At 38.4% G+C, this 26265-nt stretch overlaps 2 protein-coding genes across 13 annotated transcripts in view; both read left to right on the plus strand.

Annotated features, from left to right (window-relative positions):
• The first annotated feature begins 509 nt into the window (after nt 1-509).
• Nucleotides 510-14622, plus strand: gdpd2 (glycerophosphodiester phosphodiesterase domain containing 2). Of its 8 annotated transcripts, XM_044205543.1 has the most exons (17): nt 510-629; nt 4149-4281; nt 4437-4662; nt 5337-5440; nt 5579-5672; nt 5934-5993; nt 6094-6192; nt 6319-6412; nt 7363-7508; nt 8448-8530; nt 9800-9959; nt 10067-10264; nt 10359-10507; nt 11409-11556; nt 11743-11825; nt 11915-11943; nt 13101-14622. In XM_044205543.1, the coding sequence occupies exons 3-17, from the start codon at nt 4576-4578 to the stop codon at nt 13163-13165; spliced, it is 1599 nt and encodes a 532-aa protein (XP_044061478.1). In that variant the 5' UTR covers nt 510-629; nt 4149-4281; nt 4437-4575; the 3' UTR covers nt 13166-14622. The 8 variants fall into 8 exon arrangements, 6 of the variants coding, with proteins under 6 accessions (XP_044061478.1, XP_044061480.1, XP_044061481.1 ...); XM_044205545.1 differs by lacking the exon at nt 4149-4281 and having other exon boundaries at nt 516-629; XM_044205546.1 differs by lacking the exon at nt 4149-4281 and having other exon boundaries at nt 522-629; nt 4517-4662.
• Nucleotides 14623-14917: 295 nt separating this feature from the next.
• Nucleotides 14918-26265, plus strand: part of dlg3 (discs, large homolog 3 (Drosophila)) — an 80423-nt gene continuing 69075 nt past the window's right edge. Inside the window, exons 1-3 of one of the 5 annotated variants that reach the window (XM_044205535.1) lie at nt 14918-14957; nt 16965-17096; nt 23358-23443. In XM_044205535.1, coding sequence (XP_044061470.1) covers nt 14933-14957; nt 16965-17096; nt 23358-23443 — 243 coding nt within the window. In that variant the 5' untranslated portion in view covers nt 14918-14932. Of the gene's footprint in view, nt 14958-15492; nt 15780-16960; nt 17097-23357; nt 23444-26265 lie in introns of those variants that run through there. The other 4 variants (XM_044205539.1, XM_044205537.1, XM_044205533.1 and 1 more) reach the window with 4 other exon arrangements.

Here is a 26265-nt window from a genome sequence, read left to right on the forward strand (position 1 = left end):
GCAAAACATATCTATTTATTTTGTTTTAATTCATTCATGGCTTCTTTATGATCATTTAGTGACAGTTTAAGTTTTCCCAGACTAACACACCGTCTAGCCTATAGGTTGACCCGTATGGAATACCATCAGGTGAGAAATGTAAACATATAAACACTATTTAAATCTTTTCTTTAGGATTTAAAGAAAATGTACCACTTAAAGAATCTAGCATGTAGGGCTATCCATAACGGGGATCATATTGGACAAAAGTAATATTTGATACGAAAGTGGGTCATTTTAGCCTCCATTTGGATATTATAGCTACATCTCAAAATCCATTTTGGTCCGTTTTTCAGAGTCTTTTTCTCTCTTTATAAGCTCTATGCCGTCTGTTGCCCGTGAACTGGCCGCTTAAACAGGTGCAAAAAAGCTGCAACTTAGCATACCTGAGAGGATTTGGATCCTCCCTCGCTGTTTGGGTTACACCCCCTCCACCCCGCACCCATCCACTCTGGACCATTTACATTCACTTCACGGACTCACAGAGAGTGAAAAGGGTGCGAGAGGAGAAGAAGAGTGGAGGCAGACAGAGTGGTTTTCCAAGAAGTGAGTTTCGGAGTGAGCATATGAAGAGAACAGTGTGATTCACGGTGAGTCCGTTTGTTAGGTTATGCAGAAAGCCTACAGTACGAACGATAGATAGATAGATAGATAGATAGATAGATAGATAGATAGATAGATAGATAGATAGATAGATAGATAGATAGATAGATAGATAGATAGATAGATAGATAGATAGATAGATAGATAGATAGATAGATAAGAAGTTTTTGCTTCAGGAATGTTTTAAAAAACGATAAGCACCTCGTTCGTGCACCTCAGCCTACACTGGTATGGTTAACGGGTTTTGTGCCTTTGATGCTAAGGATTAAACGATTAATGAAGAAATCCTTGTGGACATGAACATTACATTTTCTAATTGGACATTTACGCTTAAAGCTGACAGGTTGAAGCTAAATGGTCACATGGGAATCTAAAGCTTATAATTGAACATCCCTTCACAAATGTGTTGTTTTATCAAACATAACTCTCGATGTACCTACATCATTTAATTGAAAACAGGTTAGCTATTCTTTCCTTTATTCAAGTGCTCAAGATAACAACTCTGTGCGGTGCTGACATGCACTCTTTGCCGTTTGAACGTAATAAACACAGCAAAGCAAAAAAGCAAGAAAGGAACAAACAAAAAAAGGGAAGAGATATACGTGGGAGAGATATACAGGGAAAAAACGGGGAGAAACAGAAAAAACGAGGATATATCACACAATGCACAAAACACTGAGTCCGCAAAAAAAAAAACCAAATGTTTACATTACTGTTCCTGTTGTGCAAATCAAGATCAAATCACAGGACAGATTAAAAAAAATAAAGCACATGATACACAATATAAGACTCGTGTGTTAAGTGATGTAGATAGCTGAGGGGATTTTAGGTAAGCTAAGTTTATGGGGTGTACAAAACATCGCTGTTATTAGAAGCTTTAAGGGGTTGACGGCTTGTAAAATTGACCTGGTGAGGACGTTTTTATTTCTTGGTTACTTGTAAGATTAGGGTTTTTGTTTGGCAGTTGAAAGTAAAGACTGATGGCGATGACGATTTCTGTTATTAAGGAAAGTCACAGCAGAGCAGCACAATGCATCGGGGAAAGTGAGAGTGTGAGATATGATAGTGTTTTCTTTTTACTCTTTCCTCCATTTATTTGACACTGCATTACACACACAAAACTGCTGGGTTAATAAAACAACTTTAACCCCACCGCTGGGTTGGTTGGACGCAAGTGCTGGGTTTTTGACCCAACCAAGTGAGTGAAATTGACTCTATTGCTGTGTTAAATATTACCTGTCTCATTGGCTTTCTACTTTTATATTAAATAATAATAATAATAATAATACATACCTTTATTTACAGGTCGGATCTTTCAGACAGCAAATATTTCACTATCCATATTAACATAAACATCACATTTGATACAATAAAAAACAATATGTACCACCATTAATACCTGATTTTGTGTTTGGGTAATGAGGAGACAAGATTCAAGTTATTGAGAAGAAACTTAATATCGGACTGGATGTAGCCGTCAAGCTCTTAAAAGAGCTCCAGCACAGAAAAGTGACGGAGCAGAAATAACATCACAGGTTGGCAGGTCTGGAGACACGATGGGGCAGCACACGGTCCACATCTGCTGGGAGACACACAGGTGGAGAGGGAGAACAACCCAAACACATGAGCTCATGCTTCAACACACACTGTCAGGTTGTTCATTTGACTACAAGAGTTGAAAAACACTGATTTCTAACTTGAAACTGCTTTATTTAGTATTTTCACCTATTTTAATTACCTGATCAGTTCGTTTTGGAGAGAAGGAGACCTCTGCGGATAATAAAAACCTCGTGAACGATGAACACTGAAAGAATCCCAACCTCAAAACCAGCTGAGCTGTCGGTCGGCTCGCAGCCCCTCCTCACGTCCTGTGTCCGCCGAAGAGCGTCGGAGAAACACTGATTTTTAACGTGAAACTGCTTTATTACCTGTTTTTATTACCGAGTCGCGCCAATTGCTTCCCGGTGATCCGGGTGAGATTTCGGCAGGCGTCTCCACGCTAGCGAACGGGATTTTCGGCACCCATGAGAACAACAACAGCCAGCCAGTCAGCTAGCCAGGTAGTAAATTGACATACAATAGCTATTTTGTTAGTTCTGTGACATTTAATAAAGTAGCTAAGCTACTACTACTTTATTAAATGTCACAGAACTAACAAAATAGCTATTGCATGTCAATTTACTTCAAGTGACAGCTTACCTGAAAACCAATGAGCGTCTGCAGCAAGTGAAATGAGCATGCTGTGACCACAACTTATTAAACATATAGGTAAAGTATTCATATTAACCTACCATAAAATCCTGCCCACCTGTTGTGCGAACCTCTGACTGAGAGATGGACCTAGAAAACTCACAATGGAAGAGCGGGAAAATAAATGAACCATCAGCTGGGTCAAAGTAACCCAACCAGCTGTTCAACTGTGAATGAACCCCTTAAGACCCCTTTGACCCAAACTCCCTACATTTTTCTGTCTAATTACAGACAATCGAAGTGATAAAAGCTATCTGGCTGAACAAATTGGCAAGGTGTGTCTCTGTTATTTTTTAATATGCTTAACAATGCAGGTACCCCTGTGTGCTGTGCCCTTATTTTAAGTAGAGTTATCCAGCATGTGTTAGGTGTGCTTATGTGTGATGTGATTAATGAGAGTGACAATTAAAGTATAATTTAATAAATACACAGTTATGTCTTCCAGTTATATGTTAGACTGGGACACAAAAAGGAAACTGTTGTAAGTGTTTAATTGTTCTTCGATTGTAAGAGGGACATTTCTATTTCACTTTCTTTTGTAATCGTGTCACTAGTTGACAGTTTGGTATATATTACAGTTATTACTCAACATTCAGCTCAGGTTTAAAACTTCCTGGTAAATGTTTGTGCAGTGAAACAAGGCATCTTTTGTTTCATGTCAGTGACATTAAAAGCTGTCGACCTGTCCAAACATGCTGTTATTAACAATAATAATATTAGATGATAATCTCCTATCTCTAAGAAACATGTTACTTAATGGTGGGATGTCATTTTATATTATACTATAGAATAATTTAGAGTGGTAAGTGACAGTTAAGTTTCATCTTAGCTTCACCTGCTTGATCTTTTCTAAACTAATGCCCTAACTTTGAACTTGCTTATTGCCCTGAAGGCTTTGATGAAGGAAACAAAATGAGCAATCCAGGTGAGACGATAGCTGGCAAAACCCCAAGTCAAATCAAGTCCAACAAGAAACAGTTGGTTTTCATCATAGAAAGTTTTATTGCTCAATATGACAAATTATGTGGATAATTTCCCACGATGTATTTTTGCAGAGGGGACCGAAACCTGGCACAGCTGTAAAATTATGTGTCCCAACATGTTTACTAAAATCTAACTGTGACCCTTTCTCAGCCTACTGCACATCAATGCATATATCTCTAGGAATCTAAACCCCTATGAACTCCAGTCATTACCCATGTATAGAGAATGTTCTCACCCTGTTAGTATGTAAACTGTTTGTCCTTTACTTGCAGTTTCTTTCCTCCACCCCCTCTCTGTGCGTGGATGTGCCAGTCACTGTGGCTGTTTGTATTGCAAAGGCTCCAATAGTGTGACTTCACTCTCACGACTGTGCACTACTCTCAATACCCCATGGTGTTGGCCATTGTAAGTGCTGCCAGTGGCTATACACCCCCCCCCCTTGCACACAGGCTCTATTGAGAGGGTTATTGAGCAGCCTTAATACTCAAAGAAACTCTTTTTCCCCCTCCCTCATTTGCTTTCTGTCACTGTCATCTTTTTTTCCCTCCTGCACTCTATAGGTTTAGAGAGGTGAATGAGGTCAGGCCAGTCCTAGGTATCCAGAGAAAGTGTTATCTGGGCTCCCTCCATCTTTCTTCAGGCTACTTGTATCAGGTGTCCACTGAACAGGACCTACTCTGTGACTGAGGAGGAGAAGTGATGCCTCAAGACGATAGCTGTTGCAGAGTTTGCAGCAGGGGCTTCTATAGCTGCCACTGGAAGCACTCGAGTGAAAATAAGAGAAAAGTGAGTATTTTTAGCCATATCTGTGTGTAAGTTAACAAATATAAATACATTTTTATGTGATCATTAGGGAGTTCAGAAAAGTCTTAGATGTTCTAATTTTCTTCAGCACTGTTCTATACTGCATTGAAGTGTGTGATGTTTATTAAATAATCTGTTCCAAATTACTTCATCGATTTCAGTTTTCAGGTTCCTTGTACTTCTAAACAGCATAACCTTTACAAATCCCTGTAATCAGGGATTAACATTCCACCGGACTGAATTCAGAAACGCAAAATATTGCCAGTGACCTGTTTTGCTGTGTGAATCCTATGCTTTAAATGTATTTTATTTGCCTGCATTTGTTTAGAGAAAGCTATTTACATTTTTTTACAAAAGAAAAATGTATTTACTTTGTAAACGAAGTGATGAAAAAAGTAAACTCACAGGCCCTAACAGGCTTGTGGTAAACTGTCATGGCACATTGGATGCCACAAAACCAACTGTGAAAAAATGTTGGAATTGTTCCATTGTCTTCTCAGATCAAATTCCCTTTGGAATCCATAGACACATACTTCCACTTACACACACACAGCATACAAAAGATCTTGATTATTAAGTTAACCCTAATGATCTAAAAGCTTTAAAGTGTCAAAAAGTGAAAAAGAATAATATTGCACCTGTTCTTTTCTTTTTAGCATGCACACTGTTGGTTCTCAGTTGTCACTCTGGTCTCCCTGCTTTCCCTGTGCTGGATATACATTTGTCTGGTTACTTTTAATGACCAAGACGATGTTAACTGGTGAGTGATCACAAACACACACACACCTAACCCACTGTATCTAGCACAAAAGCCCAGAATCCTCTCTTTTCTTTTCTTTCTTTATTGGTGACCTTTATTCTGCTAACCCTGTGCTGCCCTCTATTGTTCTATTATCAGGCAGGGCTTCACAAAACTGAAACGGTGGGTGAACTGGTTCATGGTGCTGATCATCATTTCTGCAGTGTTAACCACCTACTGCGTTCTGCTGCTGGTGAGATTATAGTGTTGATACTGTGGTGCTGAAATTTAGCAGTAATGATGGAGTGACTACTGGAGTAATTACTGGCACGAGATTGGATGTTTAGAGTTCTACCTAAATAAAAAGTAGATAAAATAGCCTTGTTTAGCCTTGTACCATGGAAACAGATATTATGATATATGGTTAAAAAATGATTAGTATCATTCTTAAGCCATATAGACAGAAGCTATATTTGCATTTTAATTTTCTATAATTTAACACCATTCATTACAGCTCTTTGCACTGTTCCAAGTTGCCTTAGGAGAACCACTTGACTTACATTGGATACACAAGGTATCGTAAACATTTAACTGTCAAACTTTTTTCCAAATATGCATCATCTAGTGAGGTTGCTCAAACTGTCAAACATCATGTTTGCCTTTTCTCTACACAGATCTTCTTATTTTTTGGTGTGATATTCATTGCTTTTGGGGTCACGGGAATTAGTCACCAGTGGAGGGATGAATGGCCAACTGTTCCGCTCTCACTCCAGGTACAGTAATAGTCGCGTGTCAAGGACTGAAGTGTGTGGGAATGATAGTGTAAATGTCTGTTTACATGGCTCTTAGTTCTCTGTGTACATCATGTGTTTTTGATGTGCGTGTCGGCCTCTTGGCAGGCCACAGCTCCTTTCTTGCAGTTTGGTGCTGTCGGGGCATTGACCCTGCTGAGCCCTTTCGTCTTCCGGGGTTTCCACACGGCCAAGGAAAAATGTAGGTCTCAGACGTCATTTAGGAGCACACATTCGCATGAGTCACAAGCAATTACAACACTGTGTACAGACACATTTTTCACACACATAAATATCATCACTGAGTCAATTTTGAGGTTTATTTTGCTTTGACCAGGAAACAGTTTCTACAAGATAAAGATAAACTATCTTGATCCCAGACTAGAAATTAAGATAGTACTATAGGTGGAAGGAAAGAGTGAATAAAGATATAAAAAATAAAGGACACAGATATACATACTACATAAAAAATTAAAACAGCGTGACAGCTGGCATCACCATTTATTCTTGTTATGCTTAATATGTATTGCGATAATGTACTGTTGATTATTCACACAACAGTATTAAGATGGACGACCGCTGGTTTTCAGTAATGGTCGTCATGTATCATGGCCTAAAGACTTTGTCCTAACCATTTAATAAGAAACAGATTTACAACTGGGATGTCAAAGTAAATGCAACTTTGTTACTACAGAAAACCTGCAGGGTTGTGGCATCATAAGACCTGGACTCAAATGCCCTAAATTAGACTTGTGTCCTCTGTGCAAATGTGATTATCTATCTAATCAATCTCTATTTACTTTTTTTATTTTCATGGAACTCAGCAAGTAAAACACATATATGTAATTTAACAAATGGCTATTGCTTTATTATGTTCTGTAATTTGAATGCTGCATAAGCTATGTACAGAAATATTAATGTATGTAAATATTAAATGTTGTCAATTCTTGCAAGGGAAAAAAGGCATAAAAAAGAACTAGGACAAGGATTTGAAAAGCACTAATGATATTTATGATACTCCCACAGTACAAATAATACTCATTATTTTCTCACACTTCTAAAGGGACGTCTGTACAGGTCCTCTGTTCAGACTCACAGCAGTGTAAATAGCTAAAGAGAATTATACTATTGTTTGACTTTTGTTCTCACCAGGCCCTAAGTTCCTGATTGCAGTGGTATTTGTAGTGGTGTCCGCAGCCATCTTCCTGTGTCCCCTGTACATCGATTCTCCTTGTCTGATAAAGCTGCATGAATTACCTGAAAAACCAAAGCTCATTGGCCACCGAGGCGCACCGATGGTGAGCATCCTGTTTTTACTTGAACACCCTAAAGATACACATGGTCCACCTCTCATAGTGTTGCCATTAGTACACCTTTGGAAAGAGCTGTCACAGTTGAGGCATAGCAGTTATAATTAAGGCTTGTAGTCAAAGGAGGGTAGTTTGATGATCATTTAAAGGAATAGTTTGACATTTTGAAAAATATGCTATTTGCTTTCTTGCCGAGAGTTAGATAAGAAGATCAATACCACTCTGACAGGAAGTCACTGCTCCCAGCCAAGAAATAGTCTGCATAACACCTCGTATAACCAAAATTTGTCATTTTCACACTTCCACTTTTAAACAAGGTATAATGTGTTAATAAGCTTCAGAGGTTCTGGTAGGCACATTTTTTTACCTTTAGACAGAACCAGACTAGCTGTTTCCCCCTGCTTTCAGTCTTTATGCTAAGCTAAGCTAAGCGTCTCCTGGCTATATCTTGATAATGGACAGATATGAGAGTTTCAATCTTCTCATCTAACACTTGGCAAAAAATGTATTTTCCAAAATGGCAAACTATTCCTTTAATTTGTAAGCCACCCAAACGGAAAAATCAACTGCTACACTTACACATGCAAATAATCATTATCTCCTGTCATTCAGAGCAACTTATACAATACATTATACTCTGTTTACAATATATTATATTATGTTTACTGATGTAATATGTTAAATGACTTTACATTTATGTTCACATTACAGCAAATACTCAACTGTTTCAGGTGTGAACAAATGTCCAGTCATGTGAGGGCCCCATATTTTTTGCTGCTCTGTTCTTGTTAGTTTGCTTTGCTCCTGGGTCACCAATAAGCTCAGTTTAACACTGTGTATTGGGTTGTGTGTGTTCACAGAGGTTTAGGGTAAATTGTGAGTTTTAAGCACAAGTGTGTCTCACTCATCTGTCCTCACTGTGTTCAGCTGGCCCCAGAGAACACCATGATGTCGTTCAACAGGAGCATCGCATGCGGCGTTATAGCCTTTGAGACAGACGTACAGCTCAGGTACAGTGAAAATGAGTTCATATTTAAAAGACTTTTTAGTGGCTGTGTATAATAGCTAAGCATAATAATCTATTTTTTAAAAGTGGTAGTGCGCCTGATTTCTACAGCCACATTGCACTAATTGACCATTTGCTAAGCCCCACCCCCATTAGTTCCTGTTGCTACAGCTGTAAATCTCTCCTTTCTTGCATGGCACATATATAGTTTACAGTGCTAATGGTGACCACTCAACATCATTTTTTGAAACAATGCGTCCTTGATTTCAGACAGAGGTAGACAAAAGCAGACTTCTCTGATTCTAGCTTACAAAAACCAATTTTGCTGGTTGAAATGACAAGTGACGCTAGCATATTTTATCATAGCTAGCTAGCTAATTATCGTTAGCTTCATGAGTTGGTATAAAACTCCGGCTGACTTGTTTTGAAACGAGAACCCTAAATATGCACTTGATGGATGCATACATGATATCAGACTGATGCTAAAGCTACAAGTCCCAGGCAAAAAGTCACCAGCTGATTATCCATGTACAAGACATGGAAATAAAGGAGCAGCACTGTTGTTGTACTGCAGGGTCAAGCTAGTTAGCCCTAGTGTGATATGGGAAATTTAAGGTAATTTGTTCTTACATTACCCTGTTTGGCTGTTTAGCTCACAGAAAAACATGCATGGACAAGCAACATAGAGGTTATGATGGTTAATGAGATTTATGCTTTAATGTTTTCAAACTGTATTATTCACTTTTAATGTTGCAAGAGAAAAGGCTTTGAGAATAAGGACTAAACAGTGTGTGTGAGAAAACTGAATGCTACCTCAGGTAATGATTGGGCTAGAGCTGATGTAGTGTCAACTTCCCCACATTATGACAGAGCTACTAATATTATACTGAACTCTGATATTGTAGCACCCAGAACCAGCTCCTTCACAAACTCTTTGGATACCAAGCATCGCTCTTACCACAACCCTATGCACACTTTGACGTGGAGAAATCCAAGCTTGACAGACCTGCTGTGCCTAGTTATAGTTGCTAAGCTATGATTGGACAATCACTGTCTGGGGAAGGGGTTTAGCGAATGATCAGTTATTTCTGTCTGGTTGTTGATCAATTCCAATAACTCGTGTACTCTGCTTGGTGTTTGTCTATCAATGTCTTGCCGTTTGTGTAGTTGCCCACAGAAGTCAATAAGGGTCATAAATTACTTAATGCACCTTTAAATTAGGATTGTTTTGGCCTTACAGATGCTATTTCTTTTTACTGTTTTTCTAACCTAGTAAAGACAGAATTCCCTTCTTGATGCATGACAATAAGTCTGAGTTCTTGCGGAGAACAACAAACGTTAAAGAGAAGTTCCCCGACAAAGACTTCACCCACAGCTTCAACTTGACCTGGGAGGAACTACAGAGTCTGAATGCAGGTGAATGGTTCCTAAAGGTGAGGGCTTTGCTTTGATACATGCTCGTCCACACACTCACTCATGAAGGTTTATGTGTTATCCTGCCGCATGCTACAGTCAAAGGAAGCATTATCTGACTTTCCAGACGGATCCTTTCCGTTCAGTGTCCAGCCTCTCAGAAGAGGAGATGGAAACAGCCAGGAATCAGACTATACCTTCCTTACTTCAGCTCCTCAACCTCGCCAAGCAGCACAACATCTCAGTGATGTTTGACCTGTATAGTCTCGACGAGGACAATGACACAGTCAGAACCATCTTGAATTCTGACATTGACCCAAGCCTGGTAAGTGTAATTATAATCCCTCTGATGGAATTTGATTGAGATATTTCATGATAAGACATATTTTGTTAAGGTGTTGTATTTTCCTTCTTTATAGGTCCTCTGGCTTCCTCCAGCAAAAAGAGAATATGTAAATAAAACTGCTCCAGGCTTCATCCAGGTCTATAACACTGAAAGTGATATGGTTAAGAAAAGTGGGAAACACTTGAATGTGAAATACAGCGGTTTGAGTATAAAAGAAATCAGGTAAAAAAAATAAATATGAAACAAAATACATCCATGTTAGTTATGTGGTTGTGCCACTGTTATGCACAGTAGTGTGTTCATTAAAAGTGTGTGTGTAGCATGCTGAGACACAGTGCTGGCACTGATTATAGAGGAGTAGGATCAGCCTCCAGGGAATGACTGAAATAATGATAATGAAATAATGTCCCAACCCATGAATGTTGTTTCATGGATGAGCATACCAACCTTGAAAAAATGACTAAAGAATTAAATGCAGTGTAGCAACATGTTTTAAGAAAATGCTGAAGTGCTGCATTAAGTGCTTAATGAACTCGCTGTACATGAACTGTTGTCCTTGCTTTATGACACAAGCTTACATGTCTTCCACATAAAACTAATCACTTGGCAAATTAACACTGTTTACACATAAACATATGTAATCTTACGCCTTTGATCACATGCATTTATGCACAGTGAAATAGTGTGTGGTATAAATGTATGTCTGGTCAATGCTTGTGATGGCAGGGTGGTGTAGCGGTGTTGTATGCATGTGTGTATGTATCTTTTTATCCCTGTCTATTCATGTATGCATGCAGAACAACTCACTGTATGTTCCTTATGTGATTATTGATTTAAATGATTATTGGTTCTGTTATTTAAAAATTCTGAATAATCAATATATAGACCAAAAAGGAAAACAACACATAACCCACAGGAGCGAAATACATAAACATTAACAAACATATACATTTACATACCCATGCAGATGCATACACGCATTCACAAATATTTACTGTCTTGCTTTTCCATAGATTGCTGTCTTCCAATATACTACTTCTTACTTCATTTACCTAGATTATAATCTATACAAAGTTTTTCTTGTCCTATGTTCCATTTCTGACACTTTGTTTGTATCTGACAGGAGACTTCGGAGCAATAATGTTACAGTGAACCTGTGGGTGGTTAATGAGCGTTGGCTGTTCTCTCTGCTGTGGTGTGCAGGGGCCAGCTCTGTTACCACCAACTCCTGCCACCTCCTAAAAGACATGGACCAGCCTGACTGGGTCATGGTGAGCAATACCTACGGCTGCACGTACAGTAGCTTGTGCGTTACTTCCCGTTCTGTTCATTTCACTATCCAGCATTAAATACCATCTGTTGAAGCATTTTGTTGTTTTGTAATCGACAAGTTTGTACAGGTGTTTTCAAAAATATGTGACACGCCTTGACCCTATGGGCATTTTTGTGTGTTTCAGGAACCTCCTACATACAAAATAACATGGATTGCAGTGGACATTACATCTATTCTGATGATGACTGTACTCTTCATCTTTCAGTGGTATGTGTGCTGTACACATTTGTGTCTGTTGCATGAAAATGTCTATGAAATTGAATAGATTGACTCATCCATCTCACTGTTTCCGCCAGGAAAACACACTGTTTCTGTCACAGAACAGGTACTGTACATTTAGATTTTATTATGTTAACATTAGAGCTACAACTAATGATTGCTTTCTTTTTTGATTAATTTACAGATTATTTTAACAATGAATCTATTAATCGTTAAGTCAATAAAATGTTTATCAGTATTTCCATAAGCCCTAGGTGACATCTTCAAATTTGCAGTCCAAAACCCAAATATTTACAGTTCACTATCATATAAAATAAAATAAAAACAGCAAATCTGGAACAAGGGAATGTTTGCGTTTTGCTTGAAAAATGACTTAAGTGATTAATTGATTATGAAAATAGCTGCAGATTAATTTTCTGTTGATGGACTAACCTATTAAGCGACTAACTGTTTCAGCTCTAGTTAACATATTGACAATAATGATACTAAAAAAAACTAGCTATCAATATTTACATTGTTAACATTTGGGTGTTGCACACTTGATTAAAGTGGGGTTACCTATATTCAGTTACCATTGCTATCCATGAATCCATGAAACTGAATATAGGTTGCTATAAATTTTTTAAACTGGTGATGCTAATCCGGGCAATCATTTGGGTTTGACAAGAAGTTAATGAGTGTATAGTGTATCTACAATGACAAAATGATTGTTGGCAATATAAAATATGAGCCTGTACCTTACATTTACAAAATAACATTTTAGAGAATGTTATAATGCAAGCAAATAGACATGAAGTAACTTTCTCAAGTCACCCTTTACAAGGGGTTTATAAATTGTAACTAACTGCTCAATTAACTGGTTATTAAAATTTTTTATTAAAGCTCTATTGATCAGTTAGGCCATCAATAAGAACACATTTTGGATTGGTTGTAAAATAAAATAATAATAATTTTTACTTGGACCCTTTGACCACTGACTTGGTTCCATTTATTAACAACTTGTTTAAACTGCAGACTTAATGGATTAAAAATCCTTTATTAATAACTTATTAACATGGTTTTGTAGAAAGTGAGAAACAAATGAAAATGTATTAAAGGATTAGCAACATTATAACATCATTATTACCAAATAGAAAGGAGTAACAGCTAAAAAATGTTTCACAACCTGGTAATCCAAATGTTGTTCTTATTAACAATTTATAACTGATCTATAAATTATTAGAAAATTATTACTAGCATTAACTTTTGTGTGACTCTGCACAGGGACAGAGGACAATACTTCAGCCTGGAATGAGAAAGAACTGTCTCCGTTCTTACCCACTGGGTAGTTTGCCCGACTCCAGCAGGAGATTTTTCTGCCCCGAAACTGACGTACATCTTTGTCTGCACTGTCAAAATGGTTTGGACCTAGATGAGGAAGAAAGCAAGTTAATGGGAATAACAATACACTGTATTACAAAGCCATGAAAATAAGAATGTTTTTTTATAAGATGTGAATCAAATATTGGCACGATGCCACTGGATGGCAGTTTTAATTTTTTGTTTCTGTACAAGTCTAGCTGGTTAACTGGGTTTATCGTTCACAGGGTTTTGATCATTCTTCGGTTGCTACTGAAAATATGACGCTTAACTCTGATTGTACTACTGGATCGTGCACTGTAGATCTGCACTGGATGCGTTACTAAGCTGTTTTTCATGGTGTCACCACTGCAGGAAAGATGTGTATGTACTGTAACCTGAGCCAAAAGCACTACAACTATTTTATACACTGTCCTGTTTCTGTGTATTTAATCCTCTACTGCATGAATTATGTTATTAAAATCAATCAATTAGGTGAAAAAAAGCAACATATTCATTAGAAAAGTTGCATTACAACATACATTATGTTTCCTTGTTAATTTTTCCAACATATTTTATGCACCACGGTCTTTGTTTTCTGGTTTCTTTTGTTTGTGAAACAAAGGGCATCACATTTTCTGCCTTTGCATAAGAAATACAAAGGTCCTTTGTATGTCATTAAGACAACAAATGGAAAATCGCACTTGTCATATGTCTTTAAACAATCAGTTATGCTTATTTAGAGATTCATCCACATGCTTGTATTGTTTCAGCAAGTTATTTTGATTTAAATATGTTACAGTGATGGAATGATAAAGTAGGCCTCAAGTATTGCGCATAAGTACAATTCTTGTGCTTTACTAGATCATTTAAATTTTATACTACTTAATAATTTTACTCCACTACATTTATTTGGCAGCTATACAAGGTGTAATAAAAAGATTTTAAAAACCTATAATGAGTGTATAGAATACAATGCATTGTTATATAATTAATGAAAACACCCAATAGTATATAAAATGGGTACAATTAGCTCCATGGCAGCCAGCTTCATCATTTAAATGCTCATATGATGTTATAATATATAATAATGTAATACAGACAGAGCCCATCTTGCCTGCATAGGAGTACTATTACTTTTGTACTTAATGTACTTAACTTTATGTATATTTTGCTGATAATACTTTTACTTGAGTACATTTTGAATGCAGGACTTTTACTTGTAATGGAGTAATTTTGCATTGTAGTATTGCTTTTACTTAAGTAAAGGATTTAAATACTTTTTCCACCACTGAGATGTTAAATAGTAAAATCTATCTTACCTTAAAGTGTGTTCCCACTCCAAAATGCAACAGTATACCCACTTCAGCTCCTCCTCTGATCCATCTGAAACGTGTCAACATATATTACAACGTGTAAAAATAAAAAATAAAAATTATAAATGGAATAGAGTGTGAGGGTCAAAACGTCTTTCTGTTGCCTCAGGGCAGCGATATGCAATAGAGGGTTAACTGTTTTGTATTGCACTCCTATACAATTTTCAGACTCACAATGGACAGTTTTATAAAAAGGATAAAAATCGATGCAGCAGAACCAGAGATATCGTCTTTATTATTCCACGTATTCTTCTTCCTTGACAAAACCTAGCGCCTACATTACCCATAATGCAATTAGACCGCCGACAGTTCGGTCGAAGATTCGGTTCGGTTATGCTAGTAGCGGCTAACGCAATCTCGAGCTGCTAGCCTCAAGCAGAGATGAGGAGCGGTCTACCGAGGTTTGGTAAGCTTACTTCTTTCTAACTCCACACCACCAGATTTGTTTCGCTTTCAAACCTGTGGTCTTCAGCCTCAACCGACGCTGACTCATTTGACTCAATGTATCAGACTTCACATAGCTCCCTCTGGAGCCTCAAAAGGCGTTATACAACTTTTTCCCCCCATATGCAGCAGTAGCTACTCCCCAAGATCTGAAAACAGACCGAGTTCCCATTTAAACTGGGATTTCCCAGCACCACCTTAACGCACCACTAGATGGCACACAATGCAAAAAAATGGAAAAATAGTCGACTGGCGGCTGATCAGAGAAAAATGTAACCATGGACAAGATGCTTCACTAATTTAACTGATTGATCGCTCACGATGATGCCATGCAACAGATAATCTAATCTAGCTGCAGGTGGCATAGTTTAAATATATTAATATTGGTATTACAGTGTCCCTAGTAAGGCTGAGCCACAGGGCCGTTTTTCCATGAAGGCGAGGCATGTGTGTGAGGGGAGGAGGGACATGTCACGCTCTGGGGCCGTTATGCCCAAAACTTCTGGAAAAGTTGACATGAAGTAAACAATCTCTTCTTGTCACATCATAACCTCTGTCTGTGGGTGCGGATCCCCGCTGACCGCCGCAGTAACAGACGGGGAGTTTTGCAGCGACTGGATTTAAAACTCAATATCTCACTTGTTTGTGAAGAAGGAGCGACAGTTCTGGTTGTATAATTATCCGGGACTATTGCTGTAATTATTTTCTTCTAAAAAAACAAACAAACCCACAACTGTAATCTGCATGACTTTTCCAGTTGGCCACACCATGGTGCATAAGTATGGTAAGTACCGTTAACATAACGTAACGTCTTCATCTCCCTCACGTGCCAAAATGTTGTAGTAAATCTCGGGTAAAGTTTAAGTTTTTAGGTTAATGCCAGCTCATTACTCCATGAAAGTTTTTGCAGGGCTTTTCACTGGCCCGCTAACCTCAATTATAATCCCTTGAGATTGTTTTGTCCTTTGGGGAATGACAAAGGTAAAATACTGTAACTGGAAATTGTGCAACTTCCGGGCAGCAGTTTACTGTTCTGAGGTTTTTCTCGATCAAAATGTTCAGGATCAGGTAGGAAACTGTGAAGTAGTAGATTTACCTCAGTGATGTGCATCATCTCTCTGCTGTGTTCCTCACCACCCACCGGGTTCAACAACCAGCTGTACAGTCGTGTTGCAAGAGATAAATACCTTTAAAGTGCTCTGTAGGGGAATATAACAATCAGCAGTGCTGCATGTGTGTATAAATCAAATATAATATACATCCTTGTTATTTGATATTTTAATAAAATCCTATATTTGTACTTAACAGTGTGTCTGTGATAGTTAAAAATGAAGTTTTCATACCTGCTTCATGTATCGTGGTTTTTTATCTTCTGTGGTTTAGCTTTGTATTATTAGGAGTGCGGCATTAGGTCATTGTTTGAAATCAGTTAATCTGTATAGATTTTAGAGCTGAAATTAATCATTAATTAGTGGATTGACAGAAATGTAGTCAGCAACAATTGTGTGAATCAATTAACCGTCTAATTTTTGATGCAAAAATGGCACAAATTCACTGGTTCCAGCTCGTTAAATGTGATTTTCTTTTTTATCTTAGTCTTCTATTACAGTAAACTGAATATATTTGGGTTTTGGACTGTTGGCTGGACAAAACAAGATATTTAGAGACGTGACCAAGAGCTCTGGGAACTTGTAATTGGCATCTATTTTCTGACATTTTATAGAGCAAACGATTAATCAAGAAAATTATCTGTAGAGTAATGATAAGCAGCCTTAACAGAATTGACGAGATATTTATCATATTTTCATATTCTATCCCTGGATTGAACTGCCTCTTAAGAGCTATATGATAAGTATTTATTTTAACCTCTGTTCATAAGAATATTATTGACCCTGTCAATAATGAAGGCCAACATGTGTAGGTTCTCTGCTGCTGTTGTCCTGAGACATGTATTTCTTTTGTGAGGCAGACACAGAGCGAGCAGTGGGGCTGCTCAGACGGTACCAGGCCAACCTGAACAGTCCAGAGGAGCAGGCCTTGAACACCAGCGTGGGCAGAGTGTCTGCCATCTTGGGCAGCCAGCTGTTCCAAGCCCTTCTTGGTAAGAAAAACACTGTAAAACGTTTTGTTTTGGAGAAGAGTCTTCCCTCTAGCTTAAATTACATCAGACTTTTCCTGTTCACACCCCCTTCTTTTTGAGTAAGGAAGATGGTTTACAGCTTGATTTTTTTTTTTTGTGGTCTGCAACACTCAGTTGTCATGCTACATCAGTCTTTTATTTAGTGTCGCTTATATACTCTGATTTGTGTTGCCATGTGACTGGCTGCAGGCAGACAGGATGTAGACAGGGTCAGGTTGTATTAATTTGTGTGGGAAGTTAACTGAGTCTAGATTTTTCCCAATTAAGCCTTATGAAAGAGGCCTTTCAGTTTGCCTCACAAAGGTATCCTGTATACCCCCTCTGTAAGATACTCACAAAGTAATGAAATCCTAATAAAGCCACACACATCACAATCTATCTATAGACTGAGTTGTTATAAGCTCAGACAGAAAGCACAATTCTCCCCTTGACTTTGACAAAATGGCCTCTTTTATTTATCATATACTTCATGAACTCATGCCAAACTGATGTAGATCATTGCTCAGAAAACAGTTGATTCACCATCACCACAAAGGTATAGTAATCTACTGAAGCTGCTGCTGACTAAACTGATATTACTAATCCTAAAGTGTGCATAGTTTTACTGCAACTCATCTGAAGAGACTATTATTTTGTGTAACCAGCTACACCTTCATGATGAGTGTGTTTTTGGATAAGAGCTCAGGGAAGCCAATGTGAATCTTAACCTCAATTCCTTTTAAAGCAGATAAAGCACATTACTTCAGTTTAACCAATGGTTCAGTGGTCCTTCTAATTACCACAGCCATGTTATAATGATGCTTGCCCCTGGGTCTGCTGTTGCTACTGCTGACCCACTGCTGCTTCACTGCTGGGGAGCGGAGGGGGAGGGGCTGCCCAGGCAGCAGTTAAAGAAATACAGTATGATAGTTTTTACCAGTGGTGTATCTGAAGCGATACTGAACCCACTTTTATCATGTATCTTTTTGTTTGCCAGAGACTTAGCAGAGACTAAATCTGAATGATATAAATTCATAGTTTGTAATGCAACGGGCAACAAGTCCCATTTCAAAGGCTTCTTCAGATGCAGCAGAGATATGCATATGCATATGAGATGTGTCTTTTTTCGGCCAAATACCGGCAAAACTAACGACATTCCCATCAGCCTTAACTTTACTTTGTGTTTAGCACTAATTGGCAATGTTAGCATGCTAAACCAAGATGGTGAACATGATAAACATTGTACATGGACCTGTTAAACATCAGCATATATATATATATATATATATATATATATATATATATATATATATGCACACATAAAGAAGTATCTTTTTGCATCTGTAAAGACTTTTATGCTCAATATTTGTACCAATTTAATCAGTATTTTCACCATGACGTAGGTGTCATCCCCCGTGGGATTAAAAATAAGCCATGTGTCAAGTGTTCTTGAGCAAGGCACTGGTTACCTTCTAGCTCCACTTGTGTCTGTCTGCGGCAAAGTCATAAAAAACACTCAAGTCTTGTCAATTTCTCCCAGTATTGGAACTGTTTTAAAATGTAGAGAAAACATTTTTATTAGACATTAACTAATACTCATGTACCTCTGCAGAATACATGAAAGAGGTTTAAATAATGTATTTATATAATATAGCTTGATGCTATGCACAATTATAATCTAGTAACTATCTACGTCACATGTAATATACCTTGTTATTTATGTAAGTGAGGGATACTCAGAGAGGATTAGCTTTCCAAATCAGGATTCCAAACATTCCTCACAAAGAATGTTCAATCAGGGATGGGCCTGAGGCAGATGGGAAAATAAACTGCTCTTGGCTGCCATGCCAAGGCTCTTCCACAAGTCTCCAGGCTCTCTGGATGATCTGCGCAGAGTGTGAGGGTAGAAGAAGAAGAGGCCAGTGATCGGTGTGTCTCCGGTGCAGGGCTGATGAGGCTTCGCCCTTCATTCAACATGTGGTTCTCATCAGGGAAGGCAGAGTGGAGGAGCAGCCGGTCCACAGCACTAATAGGAATACAGTGCAGTATAAACATTGCTCATCCTCTCGGCCATGTGAACCGGTTCTGTTTGGACCATTTTGTGTTGCTTTTGACCGTGTGGTGGTGGGGCTGAAAAGTGGAGAGCTTTCTACACAGAGCTGACAATGGTGTAAACGTTTTGTGTTCAGATTTAGAAAACAAGAAAGTTTTGTGATTGAAAAGTGGCCATTTTCACAATCTGAAGACAGTAATCTGCCAACATTACAGTGCAGTATTTGTCTTGAAGAGCTCTCTCGAACTTTGATGCACTGTGGCAAGTAAAGAGGTGTTTGATGCAGTGTGGGAAGGTTCAGTACTGGCTACTTGATTGGATGTCTGCATGGCTGCACAGTCACGAACAAAGGTTGCTTTAACTGTGCACCCACCCTTTTGTTACAACATACAAACATGCAGTGGGAAGCACCGGGGGGGGGGCTGTTCGCAGGGCGTTGGGGCACACACACAGACAGACACACGTTAAATTACAGAGGACCCTAAATGCCCAGGGAACATTTTATTGAGGCAGTGACAAGGGGGTGAATTGTTTGCCCTGCCTTGAAATTGTGACCTAGTTTTCCATGAATGTGTTTTTCTAGTGAGCTGTGGGTTGCTCATCATCATGTAAAGAACCAGGGGCACATTCTTTTTTTGTATGATTCACCCAGACAGGCAATACAGAGATGACTTCAGACCAATTGAATAGGTACATGACAAATAGAAGAGGCCTACAACACACACAAACACGCAGATCCCGTATGCAAAGTCTTTGTAGGACAGGGAGAAGGTGCAGGAAACCCTCTGTGACTGTGACAGAAAGGCTCAGAGCTCCGACCGGGCCATCCCAAAATAGTCCCAACATCAAAAAGAGATCTGGGAATAAGTCCTGTGAAAGAGACTTCTGGCTTGGATTATGTATTTTGTTCCATGGCAAAGAATTTATGTGGTCTGTGAGGGTTGAAACAGTTCAGAGATTTTTTTTGGAAAGTCACAGATGTAAAAAAGAAAACTCTCAGTACTTTGTGTGACTGTGAATCCTGATCTCAGAACACTTCAAGACCTGATTGAGCACTTTCCTCTGTTTTGTTACCTCTGCCAGGAATAGATGAACGATGTAATTAGAAGTGTTAGTTGTGTGAAAACAAGCCAGGTGTCCGGGATGCAGCTAAAGAGCAAATCCTGCAAGACTTAACAGATGCAACATTTTCAAGACTTATTTAAAGCTGAGTGTTTTATATGAACAAAGGTTCAAATGACTAAATGTATGTGAAAGGTGTCACTAGAATTATCACATGACTCTATAGTTCTCCTCAGCGCTACATAGCTTTTTAGCGTCTTTTAGCTTATTGTTTTGTTTTATAGCCCGCTACTTTACTGTTTTGGTTCCCTCTCACTGCTCTCATAAGCCTTGTGTCCAGCTACAGCCGCTGGCTAGCTCTGATAAACCCGCTATACACGACCAGCACCAAATGACAGACAGACAAAGTTAGTGCCTTTTTGTGTATAGGTATATTAGCAATAAGGAGGTTTATTAGTGTCAATGTGAGTATTTGTGTGTATGTCTGTATGTAATTGTGTATACGCAGGTAGGTCTACAGTATGTGTGTGTCTGCATGTATATAAGAGTTTATTTAAGTGAGGTTGCTCTTTAGTCAGCTAGGCAACAAACTCCTCTGCCCACACATGGCTTCACTCCTCCACATTCAGACACAGTGATGAGTCACATGCTCCATTCTTACACTTTTGTTCTCACAGTGTCTTGTTGGGACATACTGACTCTTATCTCTCTTGTCTCACACACATAGAGTGCAGAACTATCTTTGAGTCTCTGTGTTTTAAATGTATCAAGTTTCCCTATATGTCCCTCTCAAATGTGTCTTTGTAGCCCGTCTTGTCCTGACATTGAACTTTGGGAAGTTGATGAAGTCTCCAGCAACCTCTTTATGTCAACAGTGCAATAACCAGGCCTGCGTGTGACATCAGCAAAATTGTCCCAGTGCATTCTCATCAAATGGCTGCCACTCAATAGGTGACCACAGGACATGGGCGTGTAATGAGCCAAGAGGTGATGAGTGGAGACGAGGGGAGAAGGGAGGCGAGCAGGGGTGTTCAGTCCGAAAAGAAAAGGAAAACTTTAAAAGAACAGAGGAGGAGTTGAGGAACACGCTGAGATGTCAGTACAAATAATGTTACTCTCACGGTATTGTGGGGTACTTGTGAAAGAGTGACGTATGTTTGAATACCCCTACACTAACAGTACTTTACACCATGTACAAAATGTAGGGACAGCATACGGTTTTCTCTGCCATCTTCATGGTTTGCTATGACTCTTCAAAATTAGATATTGTTTAAACGTTATTTGCCATGCTAGCTGCGTGGCTCTAGGGATGGCAGTGTCATTCATGATCCCAAGAATGTGAGTCCTACTGTCTTTGGTGATCCCTTGACGTTTCCTCTAGCACACCAAGTTGACATTTGTGGTTTTGAGCGAAACTATTGGATGGATCGCCATGAAATTAAACATTGATGTTTCACTCAGGATGAATTGTAATAACTTTGGTGATCCCTTAACTTTACATCTAGCAAAAATCCAAATTTTTATTTGTCCAATACTTTGGTTTATGACAAAATACCTGTAAAACTAAGGACATTCCCATCAGCCTCAGCTGTACTTTGTCTTTAGTGCTAATTAGCAAATGTTAGCATGTTGACACGCTAAACTATGATGGTTTCCATGGTAAAGATACCTGCTAAATAAACATCAGCATGTTCAGAATCAGAATCAGAAATACTTTATTGATCCCCGAGGGGAAACTCTTTTGTTACAGCAGCTCACTATCATGTCAGTGCACACAGGAATAGAAGTACTAAGCAAAAAATATAATACACTATAATACAGGTCAGAAAATAAATTAAGTAACAAGTGGGTATAAGTATAAAATTAAAATAAATGTGAAGTACAAAGTGGGTTTACCAGTTGATGATAATAATACGGTATAAAGTAATAGTGCATGAACTGTCAAGTGTAGCTCATTAAGATTATAATGAGACGGAGGATATTGCACAGCAGTAATAGAAGTATGAATAAATATCAATAAATAGGGAATTTTAAACTGAAAAGAGTATATTGCACAGCAGTATTAACACAGAATATTGCACAAATATGTCAAGTATTGCAGAGATGTTAATGATCAATTTCCAGTTTAATGACTAAGGGTCATGTAGACTAACACCTAGAGGGAGGAATTAAAGAGTTTGATGGCCACAGGCAGGAATGACTTCCTGTGGCGCTCTGTGGTGCTTTTTGGGGGGATGAGTCTAGGGATGAGTTAACTTTGTCTTTGTGAGCGTGTTAGCATGATAACGTTAGCATTTAGCTCAAAGCACTGCTGTGCCTAAGTATAGCCTCACAGAGCTGCTAGCATGGCTGTGGACTCTTGGTCTTGTTTTCTTGTTGATATTTTTTTTTTTTTTTTTACACCCTTAGATTCTTGTTCACTATGTGGCATGTTATTAAATATGTGTATGAAAAGTCACATTCCTTTCTACTGCATATACAATCACATTAAGTTTGAAGCATCATCTTACATCCCTGAAAGTTCAGTAAATAACTTATTTATAAAACCAACTTCCATTTATACAGCACTCAAATCAAAGCATGTAACAGGGTATGGATTGCCCACTATTCAACTAGGGGGCAGTGTCTACATTTATCAACATGTGTAGAACCCTCACCCTAAAATGGAGCTTTAAAGCAACAATACTGGAAATGACCTACAGTTTAATTGATCTATGATGATGTTGAACTAAAAGAATCAAAAAGAAGAGAAAAGTTCTTGTTTGTGATGCGTGTTGTTCAGATAGTATGCAATATTATAATGTGGGCCTCTTAGACACTGACATGATGATTTGCTCAGTCAGTGCCTGAGTCATATAGTTCTGCAACAAGATAAGAAGAGCACTTGCAAATGTGGAGACAAAACTTTCATGTAAACAGACGACTTCCACACCCACGTTTTCACCCAGTGCATCGCCCATCTCCCAATGTGGCCATGATTGATCGGTGGATTCTTTTACGCAACCAAAGCAGTTTAGTTTAGAAGGCTGAGAAGTTATGAACAAGAAATAAAGAAAAAGTGCTCACATTTAATGTTTGTAATTGTCCAAGTAAAGAAAAAAAAGCTCATTATTGTTTTTTTCTCACAGATATTCAAGAGTGTTACGAGGTGACCTTGCAACTGAACAGGGAACAAACTGTTGTGAAAGAAGACAGCAGGCAGGATGCGTGGGAGGTAATTTTCCATTTTTTTTTAGATTGGAGAAAATATTCTTAATGTTTACATTATATCTGGTGTTGCACGTGCTGTTGTCTGCTGTGCTTTGCCTCCTGGCTGCGCAAATGCAGCCAACGCAAGGTGTCACTACCTGTGTCCCTCACAATCCTGCATGGATAAAATGTTATCATGAGTCATGACGGCTATGACTTCAACCTGGTGAGTTAGTGTCAGGCGGAGAAAAAGTTGGAGAGAGGGACACATGGGTAGAGAGAGAAAAGGAAATGAGACAGAGTCAAAAGAGCGCTGATTACCATTTGCTCGTCAGTGGGCTGCTCTCATGAAGTCAGCCAGTCCTTTCAATATAACAAGTGTTTGCAGTCACATGGTTATTTAGAATATTTTTAGTGTAGGACACAAAAAAACAACAACTGAATTAAAAAGAGAAAAGTTTGTGTAGACTTAGTTATTCAGATGTTTACTAGGGAGCATCACAGAGCTCTGGCTACATGTTACAGCAAGTGAAATATCAACAAGTCCACACACTGGTTAAAAATATGGATAATTTTGTTTGTAGTTCCATGTCACTGATCTAATAGCCTTTGGATGTGTAAAAACCCCTGACTTCATATCTGTTGCAGGATTTAATATTGCCTCATAACTTTCCTTCAGCTATGCCAAAATGTTAATGAAATTGATCTTTGGCTGACTTCTATAGCCCATTAACTGAAACACTATAGCTTCTGCATAACGTGTGTGTGTGTCTGGTTATTTGTCTACAATCACCTTAGTCTACGTGCGGTATGTGGGACTATAAATTCATAGTGATGCCAAAAACATGATTAAAATGTTAGCACAAAATTTTAAAAAATTCAATTTTATGGCACAATAGTTATCTTTGATCCCTTTGAACCAACAAATTGGATTCTTCCACTGAAATATTAGACCAATTTTATCAAATTATGTGTGTCTGAAAGAGGCTTCAAAGACCCTTAGTCCAAAACAGGAAAAGCAACAGGCCATTTTGTAAAGCTTACTGTTCTCATTTATTATCCAGAAGGGAACAAGTCTGACTGGTTAATGTACTCAGTGTATTGGTCTGTATTCAGTTTATTTAGAGATGTGCAAGCTTGCAACAGTTTATTGATATAATATTAGCAGTTCCTTTCAAATATACTGTAACACCACAGAAATGGGTAGGGGCACTGACCTTGCCTTTAGAGAATTTGAGTCTTGTAGTGTAACCATTCACTGTCAACTCTGAAATACTTCAGAGATGAAAAGAGCCGACTCAAAATCGGGTTTAAAGCTTTTCTCAGTTTTAATGTGTCACAAAAGCTCTTCAGTGAACAGAAATGTATCTAGAGACATCCAGCATGCTGATCAAGTCAAGTCAGAAGAAGCTAACTGTACCTGTACACAAAAAACCCCAAACGAAGCAGAAGTGTTCCTTTTTGTTTTTATTTAAAGATCACTTTTTGGCATTTGGCCTTTATTTTATAATTTAGAGTAGAAATACAGACAGGAAACATGGGGAGAAAGACATATGACGTGCAACAAAAAGACCCCTGGAGCCGGTCCCCTGTGGTTATATGGTACATGTATTAGACCGGGGGGGCTCCCAAAGATACTCCAGGTGGTTCCCTTTGTTAAAGTAAGTAAGTATCAGGAACAGTTGGGTACAGTTGAACATCACAAATATGAGACAGTCCATTGGGTGTTGTGAATGTTTTCTTCTGCTTAGCTGTGGGTTAGGGGCACTGCCACTACTTCCTTGTTTTGGTTGAGACCAAAGATAAACTATGACTTACCCTCTGGTATAATCAGTTCATCCTCAGCAATTATCTTTATCTTCCCCTTTTGCTTTTATACAATATGCATGACGATCTACTTAATTGTTTAACTGTGACATTGATTCTCTATTTTGTCTCACTGTCCATTTGCCACCTGTTTGACCTGGAAGGGGAGTCTCTCTTGTGTGATCCTTCTCAATCCTTTTCCTTTAAAAATTAAAGGATCGCTTCATTGATTTTGTGTACCAATATTTATTATTCTTCAGAACACAACTTCACCAAAAGCTTTAATTTAGTTGTGACAAAACTCACTATTCTGCTGCAGCTTTTTGCTGGTCTTTAAAGGATCGGTTCACATTTTTCAATGTATGTTAATGCATTACTCACATGCCCATATGTATGTTGAAAGTTATTAGAAATTAGACAGTGTTTGCTTGCTTAACCATGGCTGGGAGACAGTAACAAAATGATAAGCTACATAATAATGCGTCATATAATAGAGTAACCCATGTCTGATTGGTCACTAATTGGCACAGTTAATGTGATGTCAACTATTGGGTTACTGTCAGAAGGGTCCTCACATTTCTGACCCACTTTTCTGGCAGAGAAAAGTTATTTAAGTCAGGTATGGTGGCTTTTTCAGTGTTTTTTGGCCTATAATATAAAGGTGATAGTGAAATTACACAATTCAGACATCACATGGGATAAAAACTTTAATCTAACATTATTCCTTCATGCTTGACAGCCCCTCCCTCCAGTCAATCACTTAATGGCAATATGTTTTTGAAATTCATGTGCTAAGTCTGAACTGGATTGTGTACGGTCAGCTGAACAGGGGAACTGCAATAAACTTGCCATTTAATAGACTGTATTAAATGGATGTTTTAGTGCAGAAGACTGTGTTGTCCAGTTTATGACTGCTCCTCAAACCATAAAGCTTGAGTGACTGATGTTATTTTCAACAGAAAGGATTCTCATGCTTTTATAACTTTGTTACAGGACATAGCAGGGAGCATATTAACAATATGTTTTCTGATTATGCAAGGT

The sequence above is a fragment of the Siniperca chuatsi genome, linkage group LG8 (assembly GCF_020085105.1).
Source record: "Siniperca chuatsi isolate FFG_IHB_CAS linkage group LG8, ASM2008510v1, whole genome shotgun sequence".
Classification (NCBI taxonomy): Eukaryota; Metazoa; Chordata; class Actinopteri; order Centrarchiformes; family Sinipercidae; genus Siniperca; species Siniperca chuatsi.